Source organism: Bos indicus, chromosome 13 (genome assembly GCF_029378745.1).
Source record: "Bos indicus isolate NIAB-ARS_2022 breed Sahiwal x Tharparkar chromosome 13, NIAB-ARS_B.indTharparkar_mat_pri_1.0, whole genome shotgun sequence".
In the NCBI taxonomy this organism is placed as follows: domain Eukaryota; kingdom Metazoa; phylum Chordata; class Mammalia; order Artiodactyla; family Bovidae; genus Bos; species Bos indicus.
The window spans coordinates 67033931-67059022 of record NC_091772.1 but is presented as its reverse complement, the minus strand read 5'-3'; the positions used below and the strand labels follow the sequence as shown (position 1 = coordinate 67059022).

At 52.5% G+C, this 25092-nt stretch overlaps 1 protein-coding gene across 1 annotated transcript in view; it reads left to right on the top strand.

Moving 5' to 3' along the window:
- Positions 1 to 4375: 4375 nt before the first annotated feature.
- The window catches only part of TGM2 (transglutaminase 2), a 34563-nt gene continuing 13846 nt past the window's right edge, over positions 4376 to 25092 (top strand). Inside the window, exons 1-7 of the mRNA XM_019972403.2 lie at positions 4376 to 4531; positions 8563 to 8742; positions 13880 to 14122; positions 19067 to 19185; positions 20726 to 20854; positions 21839 to 22016; positions 24479 to 24614. Of these exons, the coding sequence (XP_019827962.1) occupies positions 4522 to 4531; positions 8563 to 8742; positions 13880 to 14122; positions 19067 to 19185; positions 20726 to 20854; positions 21839 to 22016; positions 24479 to 24614 (995 nt within the window). The 5' untranslated portion in view covers positions 4376 to 4521. The remainder of the gene's footprint in view (positions 4532 to 8562; positions 8743 to 13879; positions 14123 to 19066; positions 19186 to 20725; positions 20855 to 21838; positions 22017 to 24478; positions 24615 to 25092) is intronic.

Sequence of the window (25092 nt, the reverse complement as noted above, 5' to 3'; positions counted from 1 at the left end):
CACTCCCAACTCAGCCAGCCAAGAGGATCTCTGGTCTAGGGGTCCCTGGTCCTTAGGGAAGAGCTGAGTTCAGCCAGGGCTTGGGAGCCTGACTGAGCTGTGTGACTTCAGGCAATTTCCCCAACCTCTCTGAACCTTAATTTCTTCCCTTCTTTCCTTCTTCCTTTTACTCTGATTCATCCTCACACCACCCTTCCCCATTGCCACCCTATGCCATAGACATTTATTGAACGTCTACAATACACCAGACACCATGGGTCACAGTCACGGACCACAGCCCTTAGAGGTCTCACTTGCCAAGAGCTTTAAGACTAAACATGACCCAGGCCCCTGAGGCCCCACTCCTAGGTGGGTGGGAATGGAGGGTGGAGGGGTGGGATAGGACTGACCTCTGAACCCTGGAAAAGCCAGTAGAGGCTTTTGAACCAAGCCCAGGTTTCACGTCCCCACTTACTGACTGTGATCTCAAGCAAGTCACTTCATCTTTCTGAGCCCCCGTTTTCTCATTTAATAAAGGACAAAAATCATATTGTGAGTTTTAAATGAGACATCTGGCTGGTAATGGATTATTTTGAAGTTCTAAAAATTCACCTTTGTCTCCACCTCGAGACCTGGAAATCCTTACGGAATGAAGGACTGATCCCTCGAAAGGGGGAGTTTAGGCCTCAGTCAGTGACCCTGGGAACTGGGAGTTCTTCTAAGTAACCCTCACCAAATAGTCTACGTTGTTTGCAACCTGCTTCACCTACACACGTCAGAATCTCCTTTTGTGGGGAAAGGGGGATCCTCTCTATTTTCTTTTTGGCTGCACTGGGTCCTCGTTGCGCACGGGCTTTCTCTAGTTAAGGGGAGCAGAGGCTATGGCTTCTCTCGTTGCAGAGCATGGACTCTGTGTGTGGGCTCAGTAGTTGCAGTGCCCAGGCTTAGTTGTTCCTCAACATGTGGGATCGTCCCAGATCAGGGAAGATAAAACCCCTGTCCCCTGCACTGGCAGGTGGATTCTTAACCACTGGACCAAGCAGGGAAGTCCTGGAGTCCTGACTCTTGATGACATCATCATAAAAATGTTTTAGGTGATATTGAGCACTTACTATGTGCCCCCCATTGCACAGATGCTATCTTTAATTCCCAAGAATGGTGACTCTTATTATACCCATTTCAGAGATGAGGAAATTGAGGCTTAGAGATAATTTCTAGTAATTTACCCAGGATCATACAGTCAAGATGACCTCAACTGTGCCCTGCCCTGCACTTCCCCTGCAAGGGATGATGAAAGACCCCTTCCTGCTCTGTCTGGGACCTTGAGCCCATAACTATGCCCCCTGGACCTCAGTTTCCCCCTCAGTAAAATGCTTTTGAATTTTTGACTTGCCCAATGAGATAAGACAAGGCAACATTTCCCAGGCCTCCTGAACAGATGCGAAAATGGGGTCCCAGAGTGAGGCAAAGGCCCCCTGGTCAATAAGCCTGGAATTCAGGTTTTTTGGCCCAGCCTGGGTTCTAGTCTTTATTTACCACTTCTTGGAAGTCAGTTCTGGGATTGCTCAAGGCCCTGCATCACGTAGGTGGTCACAGTTCTACAGAATCGGGCAGAGGAAGGAAGAGGAGGTGCCTGTCTGGGTCAGGAACAGATATGGGCCTGTGCCAAGCCCCAAGCCAGGCCCCAGGAACAACCTGATGGGCATTCTAATAAGATTCCAGTCCATTCCTTCCCTCCAGGGAGCTCCTAGGTAGGGACAATAAAGAAAGATGAGTACCACGTGGAGAAGAACATGTCATTTTCAAATGGAAAAGAATGAACAAAGGCAAAATTCATCCATTTCTTTGGGGCAAGGCTGGCTGTTATAGAAACATTTAACCTACAGCCTTCCTTCTGCAGAGCCTGACTGTCCCCAGGCCTCCTGTCTCTCTTTGGGGTCCCTGTCCCTCAGGGCCAGGTTTCTGGGACACGTGGCATTTTTGCTCCAAAACTCGGACATTCCATTTATCTAGTGCTCACCAGGTACTAGTTGCCCAACCTTAGTCATTTTGGTTGAATCTTATGCCAGGCCTGAGAGGGAGGAATTCTCGCCCCCATTTTGCAAAGGAGGAAACCTAAAATACCTGGAGACCTAAAACGCCTGCCCGTGGCTCCATAGTGGGATCTCAGACCCTGGCTTCTTGACTGATAAGTCACTTGCCCCTTTTCCTCCTCGGAGCTCTCGTCAGCTGCAGGGGACACTTTCTACAACAACCTATCGGTTCAGTTCAGTTCAGTTGCTCAGTCGTGTCCGACTCTGCGACCCCATGAATCGCAGCACACCAGGCCTCCCTGTCCATCACCAACTCCCAGAGTTCGCTCAGACTCACGTCCATCGAGTCAGTGATGCCATCCAGCCATCTCATCCTCTGTCATCCCCTTCTCCTCCTGCCCCCAATCCCTCCCAGCATCAGAGTCTTTTCCACTGAGAACTCTTCGCATGAGGTGGCCAAAGTACTGGAGTTTCAGCTTTAGCATCATTCCTTCCAAAGAAATCCCAGGGCTGATCTCCTTTAGAATGGACTGGTTGGATCTCCTTGCAGTCCAAGGGACTCTCAAGAGTCTTCTCCAACACCACAGTTCAAAAGCATCAATTCTTCGGCGCTCAGCCTTCTTCACAGTCCAACTCTCACATCCATACATGACCACAGGAAAAACCATAGCCTTGACTAGATGGACCTTGGTTGGCAAAGTAATGTCTCTGCTTTTGAATATGCTATCTAGGTTGGACATAACTTTCCTTCCAAAGAGTAAACGTCTTTTAATTTCATGGCTGCAGTCACCATCTGCAGTGATTTTGGAGCCCCCAAAAATAAAGTCTGACACTGTTTCCCCATCCATTTCCCATGAAGTGATGGAATCGGATGCCATGATCTTCGTTTTCTGAATGTTGAGCTTTAAGCCAACTTTTTTCACTCTCCACTTTCACTTTCATCAAGAGGCTTTTTAGTTCCTCTTCACTTTCTGCCATAAGGGTGGTGTCATCTGCATATCTGAGGTTATTGATATTTCTGCCGAAAATCTTGATTCCAGCTTGTGTTTCTTCCAGTCCAGCGTTTCTGGGGCAATTACAAGGTTCACCTGTGGGACTATTCTATGGGTCAGCAGGGCCCCAAATCGTTGTGTTTTGTTCACTAAGATCCCAGGCAGGGTCCATTTGACTCAGGGACAAACATCTACTGAAACAACACAGGTTTATTCCCTGCACTGTGTCACACAGGAATGGAAACTGGGGCCAATTTTGTAAGCCCCAATCCATCAATAGATATGGAACTTTCAGGAAGTTCCATTCAGGAAGAAGGGTTGGGGGAGGCTCACAGGCCCCTGTCTCCCCAGAGACCCTTCCTGCTCAGGACTCATGGTGGATAAGAAGCACAGAAGGCTGGAGGATCAGAGGGAGAAGACTGGGTGATGCCTCCTGCCCCCAGATGCTAGGGGTGAGAAGGCAGAGGTTGAGTCCCTGGGAGACTGGCTTTGTCTCCTTGTGGCACAGGGTGGGTCTGCAAGGAGCATCATCAGTGGAAGTGAGAGGGGGAGGGGTAAGTGGATGATGGATGGATCGATGGACAGATGAGTGGATAGATGAGTGATTAGATTAGATGGTTGGGACAGAGGAACAGCTAGAGGGATGTCTGGGTTTTGCTACAGAGACAGTGTGGTATGTCTGTCTTTGCGGGTGTGTCTGCATGTCTGTACATGAGGCCGTGTCCCGCTCCCAGATTCTGCACCTTTGTGTGTCTCTAGGTGCCCCAATCTGATTTTGTGTCCACCTCTGACAGTGTGTTGTCTGTGTGTGTCTGGGAGCTGAGTGCCTCCGGACACCTGCTTATTTCTGTGTGGTTCTCAGTGGGTACCTGTCCAAGTGTGTCCGGCTGTGTCTACGTACAGGCATGTCACTGATTTTACGTCCATGTCACCAGCTGTGTGTGTCCAGGTTCATCTGCTGTATCTGTCTGTCTGTCTGTGTGTCCACATCCTTAGGTCTCCATGAGTCTGTATCTGAGGATGTGTGTGTCTTCTTCATCCCGGGTCTGACCTAACTGTGGGTCCATGTCTGTGTATCCAGGTATGCCTGTGTGTCTTGATGCAACAGTGTGTCTGTATGTGTGTGTGTGTTTCTGTATCCAGGTGTCTCTGTCACCCAAGATCTGACTTTGTGTATCCAAGTCTGTCTGAGTGTCCTGGCTTGTGTTGCCTGTGGCTGTTGTCCCAGCCCTGCGCTCGTGTCTGCTTCCCCAGAGGGCGCCCTTGCCCAGCCCTCTCCCTTCCTCCCTGGGCTCCTGCCTCCCAAGGCGCCCCTGCCGGCCGGTGGAAAGCACGTGGGCCCAGACCGGGCAAAGCCGGCCTCGCCGGGCCCCGCCTTCCCGCGCGGCCCCGCCCCCAGCCCGCCCCTAAGCGGGCTATAAGTTCACTTCGCGCTCAGCCCCTGCATTGCCCGCCGCCAGTGGTCTGCACTTGCAGTGTCCTGCCACCAGTCCGAGGAGCACAGCCACCACCTGACCATGGCCGAGGGTGAGTATCAGAGTCAGGGGTGCCGCCACCGCGCAGGGTCCCCGGGGTCCAGGGGCCAACCATCTCTCCCTAGTCTCGGTGGTCCCACCGGTGCAGTGGGGGTCAGGACCCGGCTGGACTCAATCCCTAAGCCCCCGATTTGGAGCACAAACAGGAGGGCTGGGCTGGATGAGAGGTGCCCGGCCCCCAGTTCTGGCTCTGCTTGGGACCTCAGTTTCCCCATCCCCAGGGCATATCCATTAACCCCTGCCTCCCTGGATCAGATGAGGCAGTGGACCACGAAGGCGTGTTCTAAACCGTAAGGTACCTTGTTCACCGACCTCTGTCACTTGTCCTCAGTCAGTCAGTGGGGCCTGGCTCCCTGCTTCGTGCTGGGCACGAAGCTGTGCAGAGAATGCGGTCCCTGGCCTCAGGGACTGAGTTTTGGTTAGTCCCTCATGGTGTGTAGGCCAATCCTGGCTGTCTCCTTGGTCTCAGCGGATGGAGAGGAGCTCCTAGCATCCAGTGGAGGAGAGGCCTGAGAACAGGCTTGCTCTTGCAGGCTGCCTCAAAGTGCTGCATCCCCTGTCCTTGGCCACTGGTTGAGTCTCGGTTTCCCATCCTGTAAAACATGGACAGTAACTCCAGCCACTGGTACATCTGTGAGGAGAGGAGTGGAGAAGGGGCTCAATTCACTTCCTACCTGTCCCCCTCCACCCACACACACACACTTGGGCAGGGCTACCATTTCAGAGGCAAGATTTCTATGATGGGGGGCGAGCCTGCACTAATGCAGCTGTGCTCAGCACCCTGGCTGACTCTTGGGTCAAGTCCATTTGGAGGTGGCCTTGGCACCACCGCAGCCCCCAGAAAGGAGGGGGGCAGAGGGGACATTGGAGGGGCACATGGGGCAGATGGAGCGGGAATGAGTGGGAGGAACCATGGACGTGCCCGACCGGCTGTGCGTTCTTGGGCCACCTTTGTCCCTCTCTGGGACCCAGCTCCCCAACACATGTGACCGAAAGCCAGCTAGGTGGCCGCTTGTGTCCAATGCAGTTTCTTATCCCTGTTCCCAAGAGTGGGGCTCAGTAGGGCCGGGGGACCTGGAGTGGCCAGTTATGATGAGCCCCCTGCCCCATTGCCAGAGTGGCCACTTCCTACAGGGGTCCCAGTGGCCTGGAAGACCTCAGGTCCTTTCTTGGTACAGAAATCCTAGACCCTGGTGTTTCTGCACCTCTAGAGCTGGGCATAATTTCTGGGAATCCTTCACACAATTCGCATGAGACAGCAGCCCATTTGCCCCACACCAGGGTCTGACCATCTCTCTAAGGTCTCCCATGGGGACAACAAATTTCAGAGGCGAGATGCCTACGATGGGGGATGTGCGTGGACTAATGCTGCTGGACGCAACACCCGAAGCCTCTTTGCCGCGTCAGCTCTCTGGAATTGCAGTTTTCCTTCTTCACCCCAGGAAGCCAGCAGGAAGTTCTTCCTTGTGGCTAGTGGAGGCCTCTCCTGCTGTGATCCCAGGGGCCTCACCTTCCTCCCAGGTCTCCTCCCAGGTGTGAAACAACGCAGGATGTGGGTGGGGGGTGGACAGCAGATCCTGAGCTGTGAGTGAGGTGGTTACCAGGCTGGGCTCCAGACTCTACAGCCTTGGATTCTGGATTCAAATCCCCAGGCTTGGTCTTGCGCTTGCCATGAGACCTGGGGCCGCATAATGTCCCTACAAAGTGAAGATAGTGATAGTAGCTGTGTCTGATGCAAAGAACCCACTCATTGGAAAAGACCCTGATGCTGGGAAAGATTGAAGGCGGGAGGAGAAGGGGACGACAGAGGATGAGATGGTTGGATGGCATCACTGATGCGATGGACATGAGTTTGAGTAAACTCTGGGAGTTGGTGATGGACAGGGAAGCCTAGCATGCTGCAGTCCATGGAGTCGCAAAGAGTGGGACAGGACTGAGCAACTGAACTGAACTGGGCAGTTGTGGTTTAAGTGAAGATAACCCACGTCAAAGTCCTTGGCAGTCACTGGGCAATTTGCGCCTTGTTTAGAGGATGTTCAGTGGCGGGAGGAAGGAGAACTGCGTGGATGACCCCATGGGAGGACCCACTTGCTAGGTGACTTCGCCAGTCCCTGCCTCGGGGCCTCACTGGGAGAACTTACTCTCAAGGGCCCCATAGCTCTGGGAGTCCTGCCTTGCCCATTCTTCCGACCCTACTGTCCCCCTAATCTTGACCTTGATTATGTCAGATTGAGCTTGCCAAGGTTATGAGACTTCTGCTTTCCTTAGCCCCTCACTGTCCCTACTTTGGCCTTCAGCTCCTTCAGAAATTATAAACAGAACTTTCACATATCAAACTTTTGCTCTGGGCTAAGCCCTTGAATCTTCAGAAAAGGAGGCACAGAGAGGGAGAGACACCTGCTAAGGATCACACAGCAGTACATCCAAACTGAAACCTAGGTCCTGAATACTCTCAAACTCCTGTCATTAAAAAAGAAATTTTATTGTAGAGAATATTGTGCACATATAAAAGTAGAGAGAATAGTGTAATAAATGCCTGTGTTCTCATCACCCAGTCTCAGCCACCACCAACTTATAGCTACTGCTGCTTCCTGCCCCTTCATCACTGCCTTCTCCATTATTTGAAAGCAAATCCCATACATCGGGCTTCCCTTGTAACTCAGCTGATAAAGAATCCACCTGCACTGTGGGAGACCTGGGTTCGATCCCTGGGTTGGGAAGATCCCCTGCAGAAGGGAGAGGCTATGCACTCCAGTATTCTGTCCTGGAGAATTCCATGGACTACAGTCCATGGGGTCGAAAAGAGTCGGACATGACTGAGCGACTTTCACTTTACTTCACTTCCCATACATCACATCTGTAAATATTTCAATATTTCTCTCCAATGAATAAGGACTCCTTGTTAGACATGAATAAAAAATTCCTTAATATCACCATTTTCTATCAGTGTTCAAATTGCCAATTGTGTGTGATAAATAGTTTTTAAAATCAAAATCCAAGTAAGGCTCATACAGCACAGTGGGTTATAATGTGCCTTAGGTTTCTTTTAGTCTACCCCCTTCAACTTTTTTTTCTTGTCTTTTTTCTTGATTTCTTTCTGTTTTGCAATTTATTGGTTAAAGGAACCAAATACTTTGCTTGTAGTTTCCCAGAGTATGAATTTTGTTGATTGAGTGCAGGTCCTGGGACTTCCCAGGTGGTTTAGTGGATAAACAATCCACCTGCAGTGTAGGAGATGTAGGTTCGATCCCTGGGGCAGTAAGATCCCCTGGAGGAGGGCATGGCAACCTACTCTAGTATTCTTACCTGGCAAGTTGCATGGACGGAGGAGCCTGGCAGGCTATAGTCCATAAGATTGCAAAGAGTTGGACATGACTGAAGCAACTGAGCACCCATGCGTGTCCTGGTCCTAAATTTAATGACTTCCTCAGTCCTCTGTATTTCCTGGAAATTGAAAATTAAACCTAAAAGGCAAAGCCCGTGTAACTAACCAATACCAAATATCACCCCACTTTTTACCAAAAGAACCCTCCAGTCACAATAGACTAGCCCATGTCTAGAAGGTGCTTTATTATGTGCAAGGCACTGGGCTTAATGGCTCACAGCCAACCTGGATCCTACTGTCTCTCACTGTGGACTCAGGTGGGTTAAGTGAGGCCCAGAAGAGCTGAGTCGCCGGAGGGCCACCGCTAGGAGGTGGCAGAGCCTTCCCCACCTGCCCCAGTGTCCACAACCTGTGATTAAGGGTTGGGGAGGATTTCCCTGGTGGTTCAGTTAGAACGCTGAGCTTCCACTGCAGCAGGCCTGGGTTCAATCCCAGGTCAGGGAACTAAGATCCCGCAAGCAGTGTGGCATGGCCAAAAAAAAAAAAAAAGAACTGGGGACATTTAGACCTGGTTAACTTCTGCACGACAGGGCAGTTGAGGGTTGGGAGGGCCCTGAACACCACATGTCCAGGGAGCCTGGGGCACACAGCTGGCTGTGAGATGGAACCTTGGCTCAAGCCCCTCACTGTCTTCACAGAGCTGGTCCTGGAGAGATGTGACCTGGAGCTGGAGGCCAATGGCCGTGACCACCACACAGCTGACCTGTGCAGGGAAAGGCTGGTAGTGCGGCGGGGCCAGCCCTTCTGGCTGACTCTGCACTTTGAGGGCCGGAACTATGAGGCCAGCGTGGACAGCCTCACCTTTTGTGCTGTGACTGGTGAGTACTACCCTCCACCCCTTCCCGTTCTGATTTCATTGTCCCCTGCAGACCATGGGAAAGGTGACGCCATTCCTCCTCCTGGGAAGAAATTCCTGAGAAATTCTCAGGAATTCCCCTGAGAAATCCCCAGCAGTCACTGCCCCGTTTTACAGATGAGAGAACTGAGGTCCAGAGAGTGGAGAGATGTCATCCCACACCACTCAGCTTTATAGACAAGTCTGTGATTCTGGGTGCCTGGCTTCCTGACGACCTGTTATCACCAGGGTTGGGTATGCGGGGGTCGGGGGCGGCGTTTGCTAGCACACAGGTCCATCAAGATCCTGCCTGCCTTTTCCCACATCCAGACAATTTTCTAATTATCAACAGCTTCTTCTCCAAACCCACACAACCTAACCAGGCCTCTGGGATCAGACCCAAAGGGAGTCTGGGTGGTGGAGAGAACCCAGCTTTCTCTAGCTTTTTGAGCGGGCAGTTTTGTGTTTCCGTAGTTCTTTCTCTAAGCATCAGGAGGCTGCCTCAGACTCACAGACTTGGATTCTGGTGTGGACCAGACTGCCTGCCCACTGTGTGACTTGGGCAAATTACTTAGCCTCTCTGAGCTAAAGCACTCCTAAGGTAAAAAGCCTAACATGAGGGAGTGCCCTGCAGATGTTCACAGCAGTTGCTGATCTTGCTCCAGGGACTCTAGTGATGGGTGAAGGGACATTGAGGCCCCAGCAGCCCATCCCCAGATACCCAATGCCCAGTCATCTTTGTTTGCCATACCCAGAAAGTGACCTTAAACGCCACTGGGTTTGGCTTCTGGTGGGAACCACTCCCTTGAGGTCAGCGAGGGGCCACCTGGCTGGGACTCTGGCCCAGGGGTGGGAAAGGCCAGCTCTAGCTCTTTCTGAGGTCTCTGAGGCCAGAGAGCAAGCAGGCTGAGGCTTGTATTACCTGGGCGGCCGTTTGATAAAGCTTATCACAGTGCCTGCAGACCCACTACGGATATCCCCTCCATCCCTTTCCTCCCTCCCCTTTCCCTTCTGGCAGGGACACACCTACTAACCAGGGCATCCCCCCCGCACACACCCACACCCAGCAGCCTTGGGGTTCATGCTATAGACCTGAGGGCCCTGTAGCAAGTTTTCGATTTTTCCAGTCTCAGTTTCCCCTTCTGTAAAGTGGAAGCCTGAATCTATGGAACTTAAGGGCTGGGGGTGGTGCCCTGAGAAGAGTCAGGCTTGGGCTGGAGAGAATCACATCTGTGGTGTAAGTATACTTATCCAGAATCCTTCTGTTCTGAATGCATAACTAGCCCCCATTTTACAGATGGGAACACTGAGGCTCAGAAAGGTCCATTTACTTGCCCAGATCACACAGCAGGATTCAAACCCTGACCCCAGAGTTGAGGCTTTTTGTTGCTGTGATCTAAGAGCAGAGACATCTACTTGCTCACCACAAGGGCCTGCTGGCCTTGGTTTTATTATTCTGTGAAATAGATGGTTGTTGAATTGCTGGTATGGGAATTTCCCACCTTTTTTCCCCTTCTTTCACTCTCAAGGTGTCTTATTTCTTCTTCCTTCTTTTCCATTTGTCTAGGCAGCCTGGTGCTAGATAATGAGGCCCCTAGTTCAGGGTTGGGACCGCAACGGGAGGCAGGCAGGCAGCCTTCTTACCCCAGCAACTAATCTCTGTTCTCTGGTCTCTGCCAACCTATCTCAAGCCATCACCAACCTGCCCTGCTAACTTCCGCAGCCCCCAGGGCAGCCATAGAAGGCAATGTATTTCTGGGTGCTCTTGACTTCCCTGTCTGAGCTACCAGGACCCTCCCGTGGGCTGAAGAAGCTGAGGGACAATGCCAGGAAGCCAGGCTTCCCACCTCAAGGCCTAGCTTGAGTCAGCCTCTGGCCAAGCCTGGCCCAGGCACCCTGCTTTGGTGTTAGAACATTCTAGCCTGTGATCCGCTTCTCCTACCTCTTCAGGGAAACTGAGGCCCAGAGAGGGGAGAGAGCTGGTGAAGGTCACCCAGTGAATGGAGTGTGTGGCCTGATGCCACCCATGCCCAGATGCTGAGCGTCTCACCCTGACACTTCAAGGCCGGACAGGCCTGTTGTGGGGTACAGACCACAGCAGACAAGCACCATCCTTGTTATGGACTAAAGCTCTACTTCCCCCACAAGGGAGGCCAGGGTTTGAGGGTGGAGGGGTAACAGTGAGGTCAGCCTGGAACAGTGAAAAGAACCCTTATGAGGCTAATAGCAGGCTTGACTCTGGAAGCCTCCCCTCATCCACCCCACCCAGCCCCTCACTGCTGTGGTTAGGATAGAGGCCAGGACCCCTCAGGTCTCCAGGGTCATTTATGCCCAGTGTGATCTCTGTGGAGCCTCTGGCTCCACAGAGAGTACCGCATGGAACCGCAGCCAAGGAATTTTCTAAGCCAGTTTACCTGAACAGTGGTGGGGTTGGGGGACAGCCCATCCTCATCCCATCCCCCAAGACCCCTCAGAAGAAAGGGGTGTGTGTGTGTGTGTGTGTGTGTGTGTGTGTTTACAAGGCTGCCACAGGACAGAGAGCAAGTGTTTCTTGGCTGGTCCCCAAGGGCGGTGTGTCAGTGGTGACAGTGACTATGGGACCCAGCCCAGCCTATTACTGTGGAAACCAGAACATTGATCATCCCAACAGAGTCTCTTCTGAGAATGAAAAGATTATGAATAAAAGAATTATGCTGGGACCACTGGCATGAAAGGGTTTCCCTGGTGACTCAGTGATAAAGAGTCTGCCTGCAATGCAGGAGATGTGGGTTCAATCCCTGGGTCAGGCAGATCCCCTGGAGAAGCAAATGGCACCCACTCCAGTATTCTTGCCTGGGAAAACCCATGGACAGAGGAGCCTGGCAGGCTATAGTCCATGGGGTTACAAAAGACTTACCACCTAAACAACAGGCATAAAATGGGACTATCCTGGGAAAACTAGAATGTATGGTCACCCAAACCTTATCACTCTCAGCCCTGGTTTCCATATCTGTGAAGTGATGCAATTGAGCTAGGCAATTACTACATTCCACTGCAGTCTCAAAATCTGTTATTTGGTATGAGAACTCTGATTTGTAATGGTCTTGTTGGATGACATTGAGGATAGCTCATGTTTACTGCAAAATTAGTATATGCTGGGCACCCCACTCCAGTACTCTTGCCTGGAAAATCCCATGGATGGAGGAGCCTGGTAGGCTGTAGTCCGTGGGGTCGCTAAGAGTCAGACACGACTGAGCGACTTCACTTTCACTTTTCACTTTCATGCATTGGAGAAGGAAATGGCAACCCACTCCAGTGTTCTTGCCTGGAGAATCCCAGGGACGGGGGAGCCTGGTGGGCTTCTGTCTATGGGGTTGCACAGAGTCGGACACGACTGAAGCGACTTAGCAGCAGCAGCAGCAGCAGTCACTGCTTTAAATGCTTTCTATGAACTCTCACCAATTCCTCTAAACGGCATTTAGAAGGTGGTAGTGACAGTAGTAAATAATTAACTATTACTTATGAGTGCTTACTGCGTGCCAGGCACCTTGTAATGTGCTTTACAAGCCTCAGCTTCTTTAAGTCTCACGATGACCTTATGAGGAGGTGCTGCAATTGACCCCATTTTACAGATGAGGAAACTGGGGCACAAAGAAACGAAATAGCTTGTCCAAGGTCACAGAATCAGACCTGGAATCAAACCTTTCCAGGAATATAGTCTAAGCCTGTTTTTGTCTTTGATGAGAAAATTGCAGATCAGAGAGGTCTCATGACTTAGCCGAGGTCACACAGCACTCCAGGTCTCATTGGGGGAAACCAGACTCAGGCTGGCTCTTGGGCCCCAGTGCTGCCCAATTCCTCCCCTAAATGCTAACTCTGGAAGACAGGGAGTGTTTAAAGGACAGCTGGCTCCTGGCACTCAAGGCCCCAGAGGCCGACATCATGCCTGTTAGTTCATAGTTATATTTGGGCCCGGGTGTGGGCGGGGCTGGCAGGTAGCCCCTTACTGGGCAGGCCCCGTACTGTCAGCGGTGGACGGCAGAGTGGCAGGGAGGGAGATGGAAGAGTAAACAGAAACCCTCCCGGGCAGCCGCCCAACCAGGCAGAGAAAGTTCTGTTTCTTCTCTCCACCACCCAAGTCCAGAAGGGGGGACCGGCCCCGCTCGCCCTCCCTATGACTCAGACCTCCCTGCAAAATCTGGGCCCTGCCCTCCCCCCGAAAAAGAGCCAGTTGGAGGCAGGCCCTCAGCACACTGAGACCTGAGACACTATCCTCCCAACTGGGGAAACCTCCCCTTTGGGAATGAGAGACAACGTGGAGACCTGGGCCCAAATGCTGACTTTGCCACAGACCCCTGGAACATTCTTGGAAGAGCCCTTCTCTCTGAGCCTCGGTTTTTCCACCTGTACAAGGGGTCTCGGGGGAAGCAGGAAGTGCCAAGGGCGCTTGGTAAAGTGTCAGAGGCTGTAGGGAGGTGAGGGATGGTTCTGGCTCTTCAGAGTTGCCTGTGGAGATACAGAGGCCAAGAGGTGGAGGGGGCTTTGGGGAGACAGACACCTGGATCTACAATGGCCAACACCCTCTGCTAGCCAGGAGCAAGCAGGCTCTCAGACAGGCCCCACTGGCCACTTCAGAGGACTGAGGTCCCATTTTACTCAGAGTCTGGGCTTCTTTTTCTGAAAGAGAAAGCAGGATGCCAGCAGGTAAAGGATTTAAGTGGGAATGGAGGACCGTTGGGGAGTACCTTGCCTCATTCCTGGCCATTTTACAGATGGGCAAACTGAGCCCAGAGAGGAGGATATTCTTGCTCAAAGTCACACCAGTCCAGAACAGTGTCACTGTGACCCTGTCCCAGGCCACGCCGTCCCCTCTCCCAGGAGACTGAGGACGTGCTGTGTGCCTGCCACTTTTCGTGCATTCCCACAAAACCAGCCTGTGCATTTTGGAGCCCAGTCCCCAGATGAAGAAGCCAAGGCTCAGAGAGATGAAACCACTCCTCCAAGTTCCTTCTGGGAACTTGGGAACTTCTCACACCCAGGCCCAGGACACCCCCCAGGCGTGCACTCTGCCCCTGCCAGGCTTGGTGCTCACCCTCCCTCACCACCCCCAGCTCATGGCCCACTGCTTTCTTCCTCTGCAGGCCCAGACCCCAGTGAGGAGGCCGGGACCAAGGCCCTCTTCAGGCTGTCCGATGCTACGGAGGAGGGGGCCTGGGCAGCGGTGGCAGCGGACCAGCGAGACAGCACCCTCTCGCTGCACCTCAGCACCCCGGCCAATGCCCCCGTTGGCCATTACCGCCTCAGCTTGGAGGCCTCCACTGGCTACCAGGGCTCCAGTTTCATGCTGGGTCAGTTCACCCTGCTCTTCAACAGCTGGTGTCCAGGTGAGCTGCACTCTATCCACGGGCAGGATGGGGAGATGGGCAGGGCTGGACCCACCCATGGGAACCACGTGGTGGCAGGGGGGTGGTGGGCGGAAGATGGGGCAGCAGAGACATCCAGGTGGACTGAGTGAGGCTCTAGCCTCCCAAGATTTCGTGATGTCAGAACTCTCATTATTCCCATTTATAGAGGTGGGGACAGGCTCACAGAAGCAAAATGACTTGCCTCAGTCTACACAGCTACCAGGGCTTCCCTGGTAGCTCAGAGGGTAAAGAATCCACCTGCAATGTGGGAGACTCTGGTTTGATTCCTGGGTTGAGGCTACCTACTCCAGTATTCTTGGGCTTCTCTGGTGGCTCAGATAGTAAAGAATCCACCTGCAATGCAGGAGACCTGGGTTCGACCCATAGGTTGGGAAGATCCCCTGGAGGAGGACATGGCAACCCACTCCAGTATTCTTGCCTGGAAAATTCCATGGACAGAGGAGGGTGATGGGCTAAGAGTCATGGTGTTGCAAAGAGTCAGACACAACTGAGCGACTGAACACAGCTACAAAGGGATCCCACCTTGCCTGGAGGTGGCCTGGGTTCAGAGCCCCATTCAGGAAAGGACTGTCCAGTGGAGGCCCAGGGCCATGGCCTCATACCTGGTTCTATTTTGTGAGGCTCTGTTTTAAATCTCACCAAATTGGCTTGGGGAAGGGAAGCAGGGAGATGGAGGGATGGGGTACCCAGAAGAGGTGGGCAGGAGCAGTTTGGCCACCTAAGTGCTCCTTATACACTCTTTTATTTTTTTTAATAAATTATCACTATCACCATTTTTTTTAAAACTTCTCTTTTGATTTCTATTTTTAAAATATATCTTTATTTATTTATTTTTGGCTGTGCTGGGTCCTTGTTGCTGTGAGGCTAGTTTCTCTAGTTGCAGTGAGCAGGGGCCACCCTTTGTTGGGGTGCCTTCTCATTGCAGTGGCTTGAAGCACAGGTTCTAGGCGTGCGGGCTTCAGTAGTTGCTTCACTGCAGCACGGGGGCCCCATAGTCGCAGCCCTCAGAGTCTGTAGAGTGCAGGCTCGGGAGTTGCGGTGCACAGGCTTAGTCGTCTCATGGCAGGTGGGATTTTCCCGGACCTTTACCTTGGAGCCGCCAGGGAGGCCCCTTTATACACTTTTTTAATGGTTGCTCTCAACAACCCCCAGGGGCAGAGATTAGCATCCTTGTTTTACAGACAGGAAACTGAGGCTTAGAGATAAGTGGCTTTTGGCAGCTCCTTCAAGAAGTAAGTTGGCGGATGCCGGACAAAACCAGAGAATCAGGGAAAGGGCTGAGTCTGTCTTGAGCAGGAAAGAGGAGGGGATCACAAAGAGTCCATGGGGTCGCAAAGAGTCAGACACGACTGAGCAACTAACCCTACTACTGCTGCTTATACCTAGCCAGGCAGAGAGAGGGGCCATGTGGGCAGGCCCAGCTTGGTGATGGACTTGCCTCCTCGAAGCCCGGCCCCAGAACAGAAATTCTGGCCTCCTACTGGGCCAGACCGGACCTCCAGACCACCAGCCTCCTACTGAGCCACCGCTTTATTTATTTATTTTTCTTCTCCATTTGGGGGCATTTTCTTTGAACAGAAAGATTTTTTATTTTCTCTTTTATATACTTTGGCTGTTCTTTCTTTTTTTCATTTCGTTTTGGCTGTGCTGGGTCTTCCTCGTTGCACGGGTCTTCTCTAGTTGCGGAGAGTGGGGGCTACTTTCTATTCATAGTTTGCAGTGCGTGGGCTTTTCACTGAGGTGGCTTCTCTTATTGTGGAGCACGGGCTCTAGGCTCACTGGCTTCAATAGTTGTGGCTCCTGGGCTCTAGAGCACCGGCTCAGTAGTTGTGGCGCACGGGCTCAGTTGCTCCCCGGCATGTGGGATTGTCCCGGATCAGGGAGCAAACCCCTGTCTCCTGCATTGGCAGGTTGATTCTTTACCACTGAGCCACCAGGGAAGCCCTGGCTTTTATTTTTAATTATAACAGTAAGATATGAGAACTCCCTCTTTATAAAAGCTTCAAGCACTACAGAGAGATAGCCTCCCATCCTTCACTCCCCTCCTTAGGAAACACCATTATTAGCTGTCTCGGGAGGGGTTATCTCCTTAGATTCAGTGTTTGTGTCTGGAGACATCGCTGTATTTTTTTTTTCTTCCAGTTTTATTGAGATATAATTGACCTCCACCACTGTATAAGCTTCAGGTGTAGAGCATAATGATTTGACTTACATGCATCATGAAATGATTATCACAATAAGTTTAGTGAACATCCATCATCTCATATACATACAAAATTAAAGCAAAAAATATTTTCCTTGTGGTAAGAACTCAGGATTTATTCTCTTAAGAATGTTCATATGTAACATACAGCAGTGTTAATTATATTGATCATGTTGTAGAAGACATCATTGCATTATGGATTTCCCTGTCTTAAACATTAAAGAATCCCCATTGTATACATCAGCCTGCAATTTGGGACTTTTTTTTTCTCCCTCTACTGTCTTGAGGCTCTTTCTGCATCAGTTTGCACACGTCTGCTCATCGCTTGTTGTTGTTTTGTTTTTGTTTTGTTTATTTATTTGGCTGCACCGGTCTTAGTGGTGGCCTGCAGGATCTTCAGTCTTTGTCGTGGCGTGCAGAATCTTAAGTTGTGGCACGCAAACTCTTAGTTGCAGCATGTAGGATCTTATTCCCCGAACAGGGATCGAACCTGGGTCCCTTGCATTGGAAGTGCAGAGTCTTAGCCACTGCACCCCCAGGAAAGTCACTGTTCATCCTTTTTAAGAGCTGCAAGTGTCCCGGGCCTTGCCATCTGGCTCCCATCCACAGACATGAGTTGGTTTCCTATGGCTTATCACAGGGAGGAGTTTCCTTGCTCACATGCCCTGTGGCCACACAGAATGGTTTCTCAGGACAGAAGTGGCCTTGCTGGTCACAGTGTCTGCTCATTTTGATTTTAATCAGTGAGAACTTACAGGTAGTTGGCAACCCTGCCCCTGGGGCAGACACTTGGCAGTGCCCCTCCCCAACCCCATCACCGTGGGGTTTCAGAGTTCAAGGAACGGGCAGTGAGGTTCTAGGGGATGACCCCTCCCTGTGGCCTTGCCTCTTCCCTGCCCAGAGGGATGGGGTGGCAGCCAGCCAAGCACCACAATGACTAAAGGGACCAACATCCCAGAGAGGGGGTGGGCTGGAAATGTGGAGATAGGAAGTTGGGCTGAGTTGGGGTGTGGGGCGCTAAGGGAGGAAACTGCTCTCCCTCTTGGGGGAGAGGGCAACATCTGCCCATGACCTGGGGGCCTCTGGTCCCTGAGTTCCAGCATAGTCAGGATCCCAAGTGAGCATCCCCAAGACCTCCATCTTTACCAGCCAGAGACCTGAGTGGGGACATCGTAGTCCCAGCCTCCTGGGCTGAGGTGGGGACAGTTCAACATGTGCTGACCCTCCCACTGGATGGGGAAATAGCACGGCCTTTTCGTTCTCTCAGATTCTTTCTCCCACGCCACCAGCTGATTTGCAGCCACATAGCTCGTTTATCTGAAGACCGGTGTTCATTGCGCAATCGCCCAAGCCTCCTGGCAGGATGCATAAGGTGCTCAGCCACTTTCACATTTGTTTTCCTCCAGGCGGTGCAGGCGGGGGCTGCCTGCCTGTTGCTGTAGAGGGGCCCAGGGGTCTGAGGGGCCAGGCAGCCGCTTCCCCAGGCACTGGACACGTTTCCCCAGGCTGATTTCAGTAGGCACGCTGCCTGGGCCCACCATACTCTTAGGGACCCGCGAAAATGTGTTAATTTCTTTTAAAATCAGAAGACCAAGAAAAAAAAGAGGTTCAGGCCAGAGAATATGTTTTACAACATAATATTAATTTATTTGGGCTTCCCTGCTGGCTCAGAAGACAAAGAATCCTCCTGCCAATGCAGGAGACCTGGGTTCAATCCCTGGGTTGGGAAGATCCAACGTTATACAAATGCAGTCAAAAAATATATTACAAAAAGATTTTCTTTAATGGAGGAAGGAGCCCATAAAGGCAAAAATGCCTAGGACTGATCAAAGCCATATGATGGCTCTGGATTTCCCCTTCCCAGCCTTAATTTCTTCACTTTTGTGAGTGGGAATTGGAAAAGTTGGACTAACCTTTGCCCTCCAGCTGGTCCCACCGCCTCAGGCCCTCTTCTGTCGTCACAAGCCACAGGGAACTAAGTATCGTCCATTTTCCAGCAGCTGCACCGCTCATCTCTCTAGTCCTCTGCTTAGAATGTCATCAAGGCAACCTTCAGATGCCACCTGACCCCCAAGCTGGACAGATCTTCTCCCTCTGAGTTGCAGCAACCTTGCGTTGACTTTCTCGGAATCATGCTCCTTCCTCACACCGCCTGGGGGCTTCAGCTTGCAAAGCACCTACCCGTTCTGTGATCACATTTGACCCTCAGGAAACACAGTCAGGTGGCAGAAGAAGTGACCTGCCCAGAGTCATACAGCAAAAATCCCCTACTCAGAGCTAGGGGATTCCTGACTCCTGGCCCCTGTCAGTGCTCCTCTGTCTCTTGTGCTGGTGTGATTTTCCCATCCGTAAAATATTCTCGAGCCTCAGTTTTGCCATCTGTAAAATGGGGCTTCCAAGGATATCTTCCACGTGAAGCTTTGGTGGAGGTTAAACAAGTTAACTTATGTCATTACATTTATCACAGGTCCTGTCAGGTGGCAAGTGTTGGATAAAAGACAGCCATTATCACCAACTGATAATACTTTATCTTACTGGTGTGAGATTATTACTTAATGATTAGTTTTTCTGACTAAAAGAGAGAATGGCCTCAGGGAAGCTGCCCTGGCCCTGAAGGGTTGGCACCCCAGCTGCCATGTCTGTGGGGAACCTGGGCCTTGCCAGATGCCGAGTTGAGGCCTTTTCCTTTTTACCCACAGCGGATGCTGTGTACCTGGACTCAGATGAGGAGCGGCAAGAATACGTCCTTACCCAGCAAGGCTTCATCTACCAGGGCTCAGCCAAGTTCATCAAGAACATACCTTGGAATTTTGGGCAGGTAGGGCCACATTCTGCCCCTCCTAACCATCTCTGGCTTGCTGTGAGCTGGGCCCTGGGTCTGAGACAAAATCAGAAAGTGTAAGCAAGGTCTCAGAGTCACCCACCCCATGCTGTCAAGGATTCAAGGGCTCTGAAATGGCTGGAGGCTCAGAGAGGGCCCAGGCCAGGCCTGAGGTCACACAGCAAAGGACGGCCCTGTGCCCTGTGGGAGCGGCAGCTCTGGATTCAAGGTGGGAGAAAGTCAGAGAGCCTGTAGGAGCCGTGGGGCTGGCGAGCACTCCAGGAGGGAGGGAGCCATTCACAGCCATAGCAAAATAGTGGGCAGCCCTTGGAGAACACTGACTGTGCTAGGCATGTACTGAGCGGGGCTTTAAACCATTGTCTAAATTAGTGGTCCTCAAACTTGAATTATATGTCTAAATTGCCAGAAAATTTTGCGTTAAAATACACTTTTAACATATTGGTGTCCTCGGGAATAGCATGAGCAGAAAGCACAGAGGTGAGAAACTTTACATTGTGCCTAAGAAGTGTCTTGCAGCCTGGTGAGCGCTTGCATGAGACGGGGCCCCAGGAGATGACCTGGGAGAAGCCCACAGTATCCAAGCTGTGAACAGCCCTGAATGTCAGGACAATGGCAATAGGGAGTCAAAGAATGAATGGGTCAAGCCAGGGGAGCTGCTCTAAGTCATGGAGGGAGGCCTGTGATGAGGCCTGATTTGGGACAAGGCCACAGACACAGAGAGCCGGGAACAGACGGGCGAGCCTTTGAATGTGACCGAAGTGGTCTGAGGGGTGGTGACAGGGAGAGATTTTGATAAAGACAGCACCTAAGCTGCAAGGATGAGAAGGTGTGAGTCACAGAGCGAGGGGCAGAGAGAACATTCCAAGCAAAGGAAACAGCATGTACAAAAGCCCTGGGGCAGAGTGAGTGTGGTTGAGAGGTGAGGTTAAGATGGGGTGGGACACCGATCATGAAGGGCCTTGCAGGCCACAGGGAGAAGTCTCCATCTTACTCTGGGTGCAGTGGAGATAAGAGCGATGAGATTAGATTTACATCTTTACAATTTATACTTTGGTTCCAATCAGCGCAGTGTGTAGGGGTGGGGGAGGAGGGACACTTATCAGCTCTGCGGGGTGAGTCAGGCTTTAGGGAAGTGAAGGTTTGGCTGTCGGGTAAGGGAGGGCAGCGGCTGGGCCTGAGGTGACTGAGGGCAGTCAAGCTCCAGGGACTCTGGGCTTACCTTCCACTCCAAGTTCCCAGGACCCCTGCCCGACCCCCTCCCCCCCGCCAAGTCTGGATGCAGGCACACCCCATCCCCTTTCTCATACACTCAGTCATCGTCCCATCGCACCCCGCCCCCCTTTCCTGGGCCAGGAAAGCTGGCACCACAGCAATGTGACTGACCCAACCCGAGCCTCCAGGTGTGATGTGTGAGACAATGCACGGGGCTTCCCACAGCCGCTGGACTTAAAGGCAGGCTTCCTGGAGGAGGTGACGTCTCAGCTCCCTCATCCTCCTGTTCTTTCCTCTGACACAGTTTGAAGAAGGGATCCTAGACATCTGCCTGATGCTCCTGGATGTCAACCCCAAGTTCCTGAGGAATGCCGGCCGAGACTGCTCCCGCCGCAGTAGTCCGGTCTATGTGGGCCGGGTGGTGAGCGGCATGGTGAGTGAGCGCAGGCCCGCCTCAGGTGATAATGGAGACCAGGCCCTGGGCTGTCATGGTCAGGGAGACCTGGGAGATGGGTGCGTCTCAGCTAGGAGACCTTGTATTTAGACAGACAAGATGTACACAAATGAGGGTAAGGCCGTGTGGTCCCAGAAAGCAATTCATTCATTCACTCACCCAGAAAGTATTTATCAAGTGCTACCCATGTCCCAGGCACCAGGGAAAAGCGGGTGGAAGACATGAATGGTCTCTCACTTCCTAGAGCTTCCATTCTAGGGAGTGTGAGAGAAGACGGGAGTTAACCACAGGATCATGTGAGCGCCCAGTCATGTTGCAATGCGCTCTCAAAGGGGCCAGACGTGTGATAGTGTCTGACCACAGGGTGCAACCCCAGTGGAGGACTGGGGGACTTCCCTAAGTGATGATTCTTGAGCTGATGTAACTGAGAGGAGAAGAGCGTCCCATGCAGAGGGGACTGCTTGTGCACAGGTTCCCCGAGGAGGGATGACTGGCAGATTTGAGGAGCAGAAAGGAGGCCAGTGTGAGCGGAGCGGAGAGCAAAGGGGCAGGGGGCCGGGGGCCTGGGGAGGGTTGCAGGTGGGCTGCAGAGGGGGCGGGGCCAGACCCTGCTTGGCTCAGGGCCAGGGCAGCAGGATGCTGAGAGTCTGGGGGCAATGACACCGTCTGGGCAGGGCCAGAACAGGCCTCTGTAAAGCTCAGATCATGCCGCCTGCCAGCCCCCACACACATTCATATCTCCAGCATCATCCTTATGGCCCTGACCCCTCTCCACCTCCTCTCCCACCCCCACTCCTATCTCCAACCTCCCCATCAGTCATACCTCGGGATCTTTGCACCTGCTGCTCCTTCAGCCTGGAAGGCCCCGCCCCTGCCTTTCACCACGTGCTGAGTTCATGCCCACTCTATCACAGCCGTCACTAACCACAGACTTGGCCCCTCTGACGCTTTCATGGGTCGCAGGTCAACTGCAACGATGACCAGGGCGTGCTGCTGGGGCGCTGGGACAACAACTACGCAGACGGCATCAGCCCCATGTCCTGGATCGGCAGCGTGGACATCCTGCGGCGCTGGAAGAGAGATGGCTGCCAGCGCGTCAAGTACGGCCAGTGCTGGGTGTTCGCGGCTGTGGCCTGCACCGGTAAGCAGCAGGCGGACGTGGCGGGGCCTGGAACCGCCCTCGGCTTCCAGGAACTAAGGCTGAGTCAGGGTCCCTGTGGCCTTCTCCCAGGCCTGATGTATAACAGATCCTGGGAAAACTCGGTCAAGTAACGGGACGTCTGACCCCGGTGGTTGTGGGGTTTCTTCTCTTTTTTAATATTTATATTTATTTGGCTGCACCAGGCCTTAGTTGCAACATGCAGGACCTTTAGTTATGACAGTTGAACTCTTTAGTTGCAGCATGTGCGGTTTAATTCCCTGACCACAGATCAAAGCCCAGCCCCCTGCATCAGGAGCTCAGAGTCATAGCCAGAAGTCCCAGCTGTGGGGTTTCTGCAGGCAGTTGAATAGTGGATCAGCCCAGGAACTGGAGTTGGACTGCCTGGTTTGAATCCCAGCTCTGCCTCTAATCCCTGGGCAAGAGAATCGGTGTCTCCAGGCCTCAGTTTCCTCACCTGTAAAACAGAGACAGTGGTAACTGACCTAAGTCACAGGTAGTTCTTAGGACCCAGGGGAGGTCACTTAGCACAGTCAGTCAGGTTAGGTTGGGTTTCAGGGTTTCCAGGGGCATCTGGGATTCCCCAGCTGGATCCTGGGACATCTTCTCTGTGTCTGTTAGTTGGCCAACAGTGGTTGGACGGATATTTGCAGTGACGGGCACGGTGACACACTTCTGTTCTGCCAGACTGCTCACACCCATCCCTCTCTGAATCATTACAGCATCCCGACAAGCTGCTATTATTAGCTCCTCTTAGAGGAGGAAGTGGAGGCTCAGAGAGGAGAAGTGGCTTGGCCAAGGTCACAAAGCTGGTGATCTGCACAGCCAGGCGTGGAACCAGGTGGGCCCGCTTCAGGCACAGCCTCCTGGTCTTAGACTGTGAGGATGAGGCCCCCGAGGGACCCCATCCCCTGGGACAGGAGTGGAGCTTGCTCCTGGATCAGTGGGGACAAGCCTCCTCCAGCCTGAAGTCTGTACTCTGAAGCTTTTCTTGATGGGGCAAGGCCTGGAATTGGAACACCAGCTCTCCCCATGGGCAGCAGAGAGTCTGGCCCCTACCCAGACCACAAGGCACAAGAACCAGGCAAGAGGTGGAAGGTCACAGCTGCTCCTTCCTCCCTCCTCCTAGGGCTCTCACATCTCCTGACCTGAATCCGGGGCCTTCGGGGAAGTTTATGCCCTGATTGATGGCAGGCACTGGGCAAAGTTCACATTCCTGCCTCTCCCCCATCGCAGAGACTCAACCTCATCAAAACTAAAAGTAAAACAAAAGTCCTACAGCTTGTATTTAGTAGGCCTTTCTGCTTCACTTCTTTTTTTAGATGTTACTTTCTTTATCTTACCCTGAGAATATGTTACTTTTACATTTTACATAAAAAGTATATTAAAAAACGAAAGGGAAAAAGCACCCATAATCTCCTCTGTCGGGAACACCCAGCACCACTATTCGAGCAGGATTCTGTGGCCTATAGATGCCAGTTGACCTCCTGCCTCCTTGTCACCTATCACTGCAACACCAGCCCCTTTCCCAGTCACTCCGGCCTCTCTGAAAACCGTGCCTCCACACAGTGCAGGCCCTTCTGGTCCACAGTGGAGCCCCAGAGCACTGGAACTCTGAGCCAGAGAGGACGAAACAAGGCCCAGAGAGGTGGAGGGACTGGCCCCAGGCCACACAGCTGGAGCAGCTGGGGCTGGAACAAAGGGTCCTGACCTCTGTTGCCTCATCTGTCTACCCCACTGTTCACTCCTCGCCCTGAATCTGTCATTCCTTTTCTCCTTCCGTTCCTCCTTCTCTTTCTACTTCACTCCTTCATCCCATTTGACCGATTAGTCTGTGCCGGGTCTTGCAGGGCTCTGGGACTGTAACATAAGACAGATCGCTCACTGCCCTCAGAGGACTAATTAAAGAATCCCTCACATACCCATATATTGAGAGTGATGATGCATCCCTAGTCTTACTGTGAATGCAGATGATAGGGTAATCTAAATCTGGCGGGGTGGCCTTCCCGGCTGAGGGATGGGCATACGCCAGTATCCTGGGGCAGGTGGGAGTGAGGTGTGCTGGAGGCCAGTGTAGCTGGAGCAAAGTGTGCAGAAATTGATCAAGGGCCAGATCCCGCAGGGCAAGGCCCACAGTGGAGGTTTGGCCTTGACCTTGAGGGCCTTGAAGAGCCATTGAGGGTTTAGTAGCAGACTGTTAATGTCAGATTTGCATTTAGAGTCTGCTTTTGTTAGCTGTGAGGTGAAGGGGAGAGTGGGGAACATGGGGCAATCAGCAAGGTGGGCACCATTGTCTGGGCAAGGGGATGGCACAACTTCACCACTTGGACAATGAGTACAGTGCTCCCTGGGGTACAGATGGGTATGTAGAGGCCCAGGCAGAGCAGATGTCTCTAGGGCCCCAGCCCACCCCCTAAACTCTCTCCACCATGTCTTCCACCCAGTGCTGCGGTGCCTTGGCATCCCTACCCGAGTCGTGACCAACTATAACTCAGCCCATGACCAGAACAGCAACCTGCTCATCGAGTACTTCCGCAATGAGTTCGGGGAGATCCAGAGTGACAAGAGCGAGATGATCTGGTGAGGGGTTGCCCAGTAGGGAGGGTCACCTGAAGAGGAGACGGGGCGATGTCTCAGACGAGATCACCTCTGAATTGGGTTTAAAAGTTGAGCAGTATTTGGACAAAAGGAAACAAGACTTGGAGAGGCTCCCAGGGAGGCAGGAACAGCAGGAGCCAAGGCCGAGAGGAAGGAAAATCAACACAGGACACGTGAAAGGAGAACGCCTTGTCCAGAGTCTGCACTGCAGGCTGAGGGTCTGGGCTTGATTCCAAAGGTTTCAGACTGGAGAGGAGTGGTCTGATGACTGTGAGGATAGATCAGAAGGAAGGGGGTGGGGTGTGGTCCTGGTGGGTGGTGATGGGGCCTGAATCCAGGCAGAGCCTGTGGGCTGGAAAAGAAGGGGCAATCAAGAAATTAGGAGGTCAAGTCAGCTGGACTTGCAGAGCCACTGAGAGGGGAAGGGAGGTGGGCAGAGGGGTTGAGGGATTGAGGATGA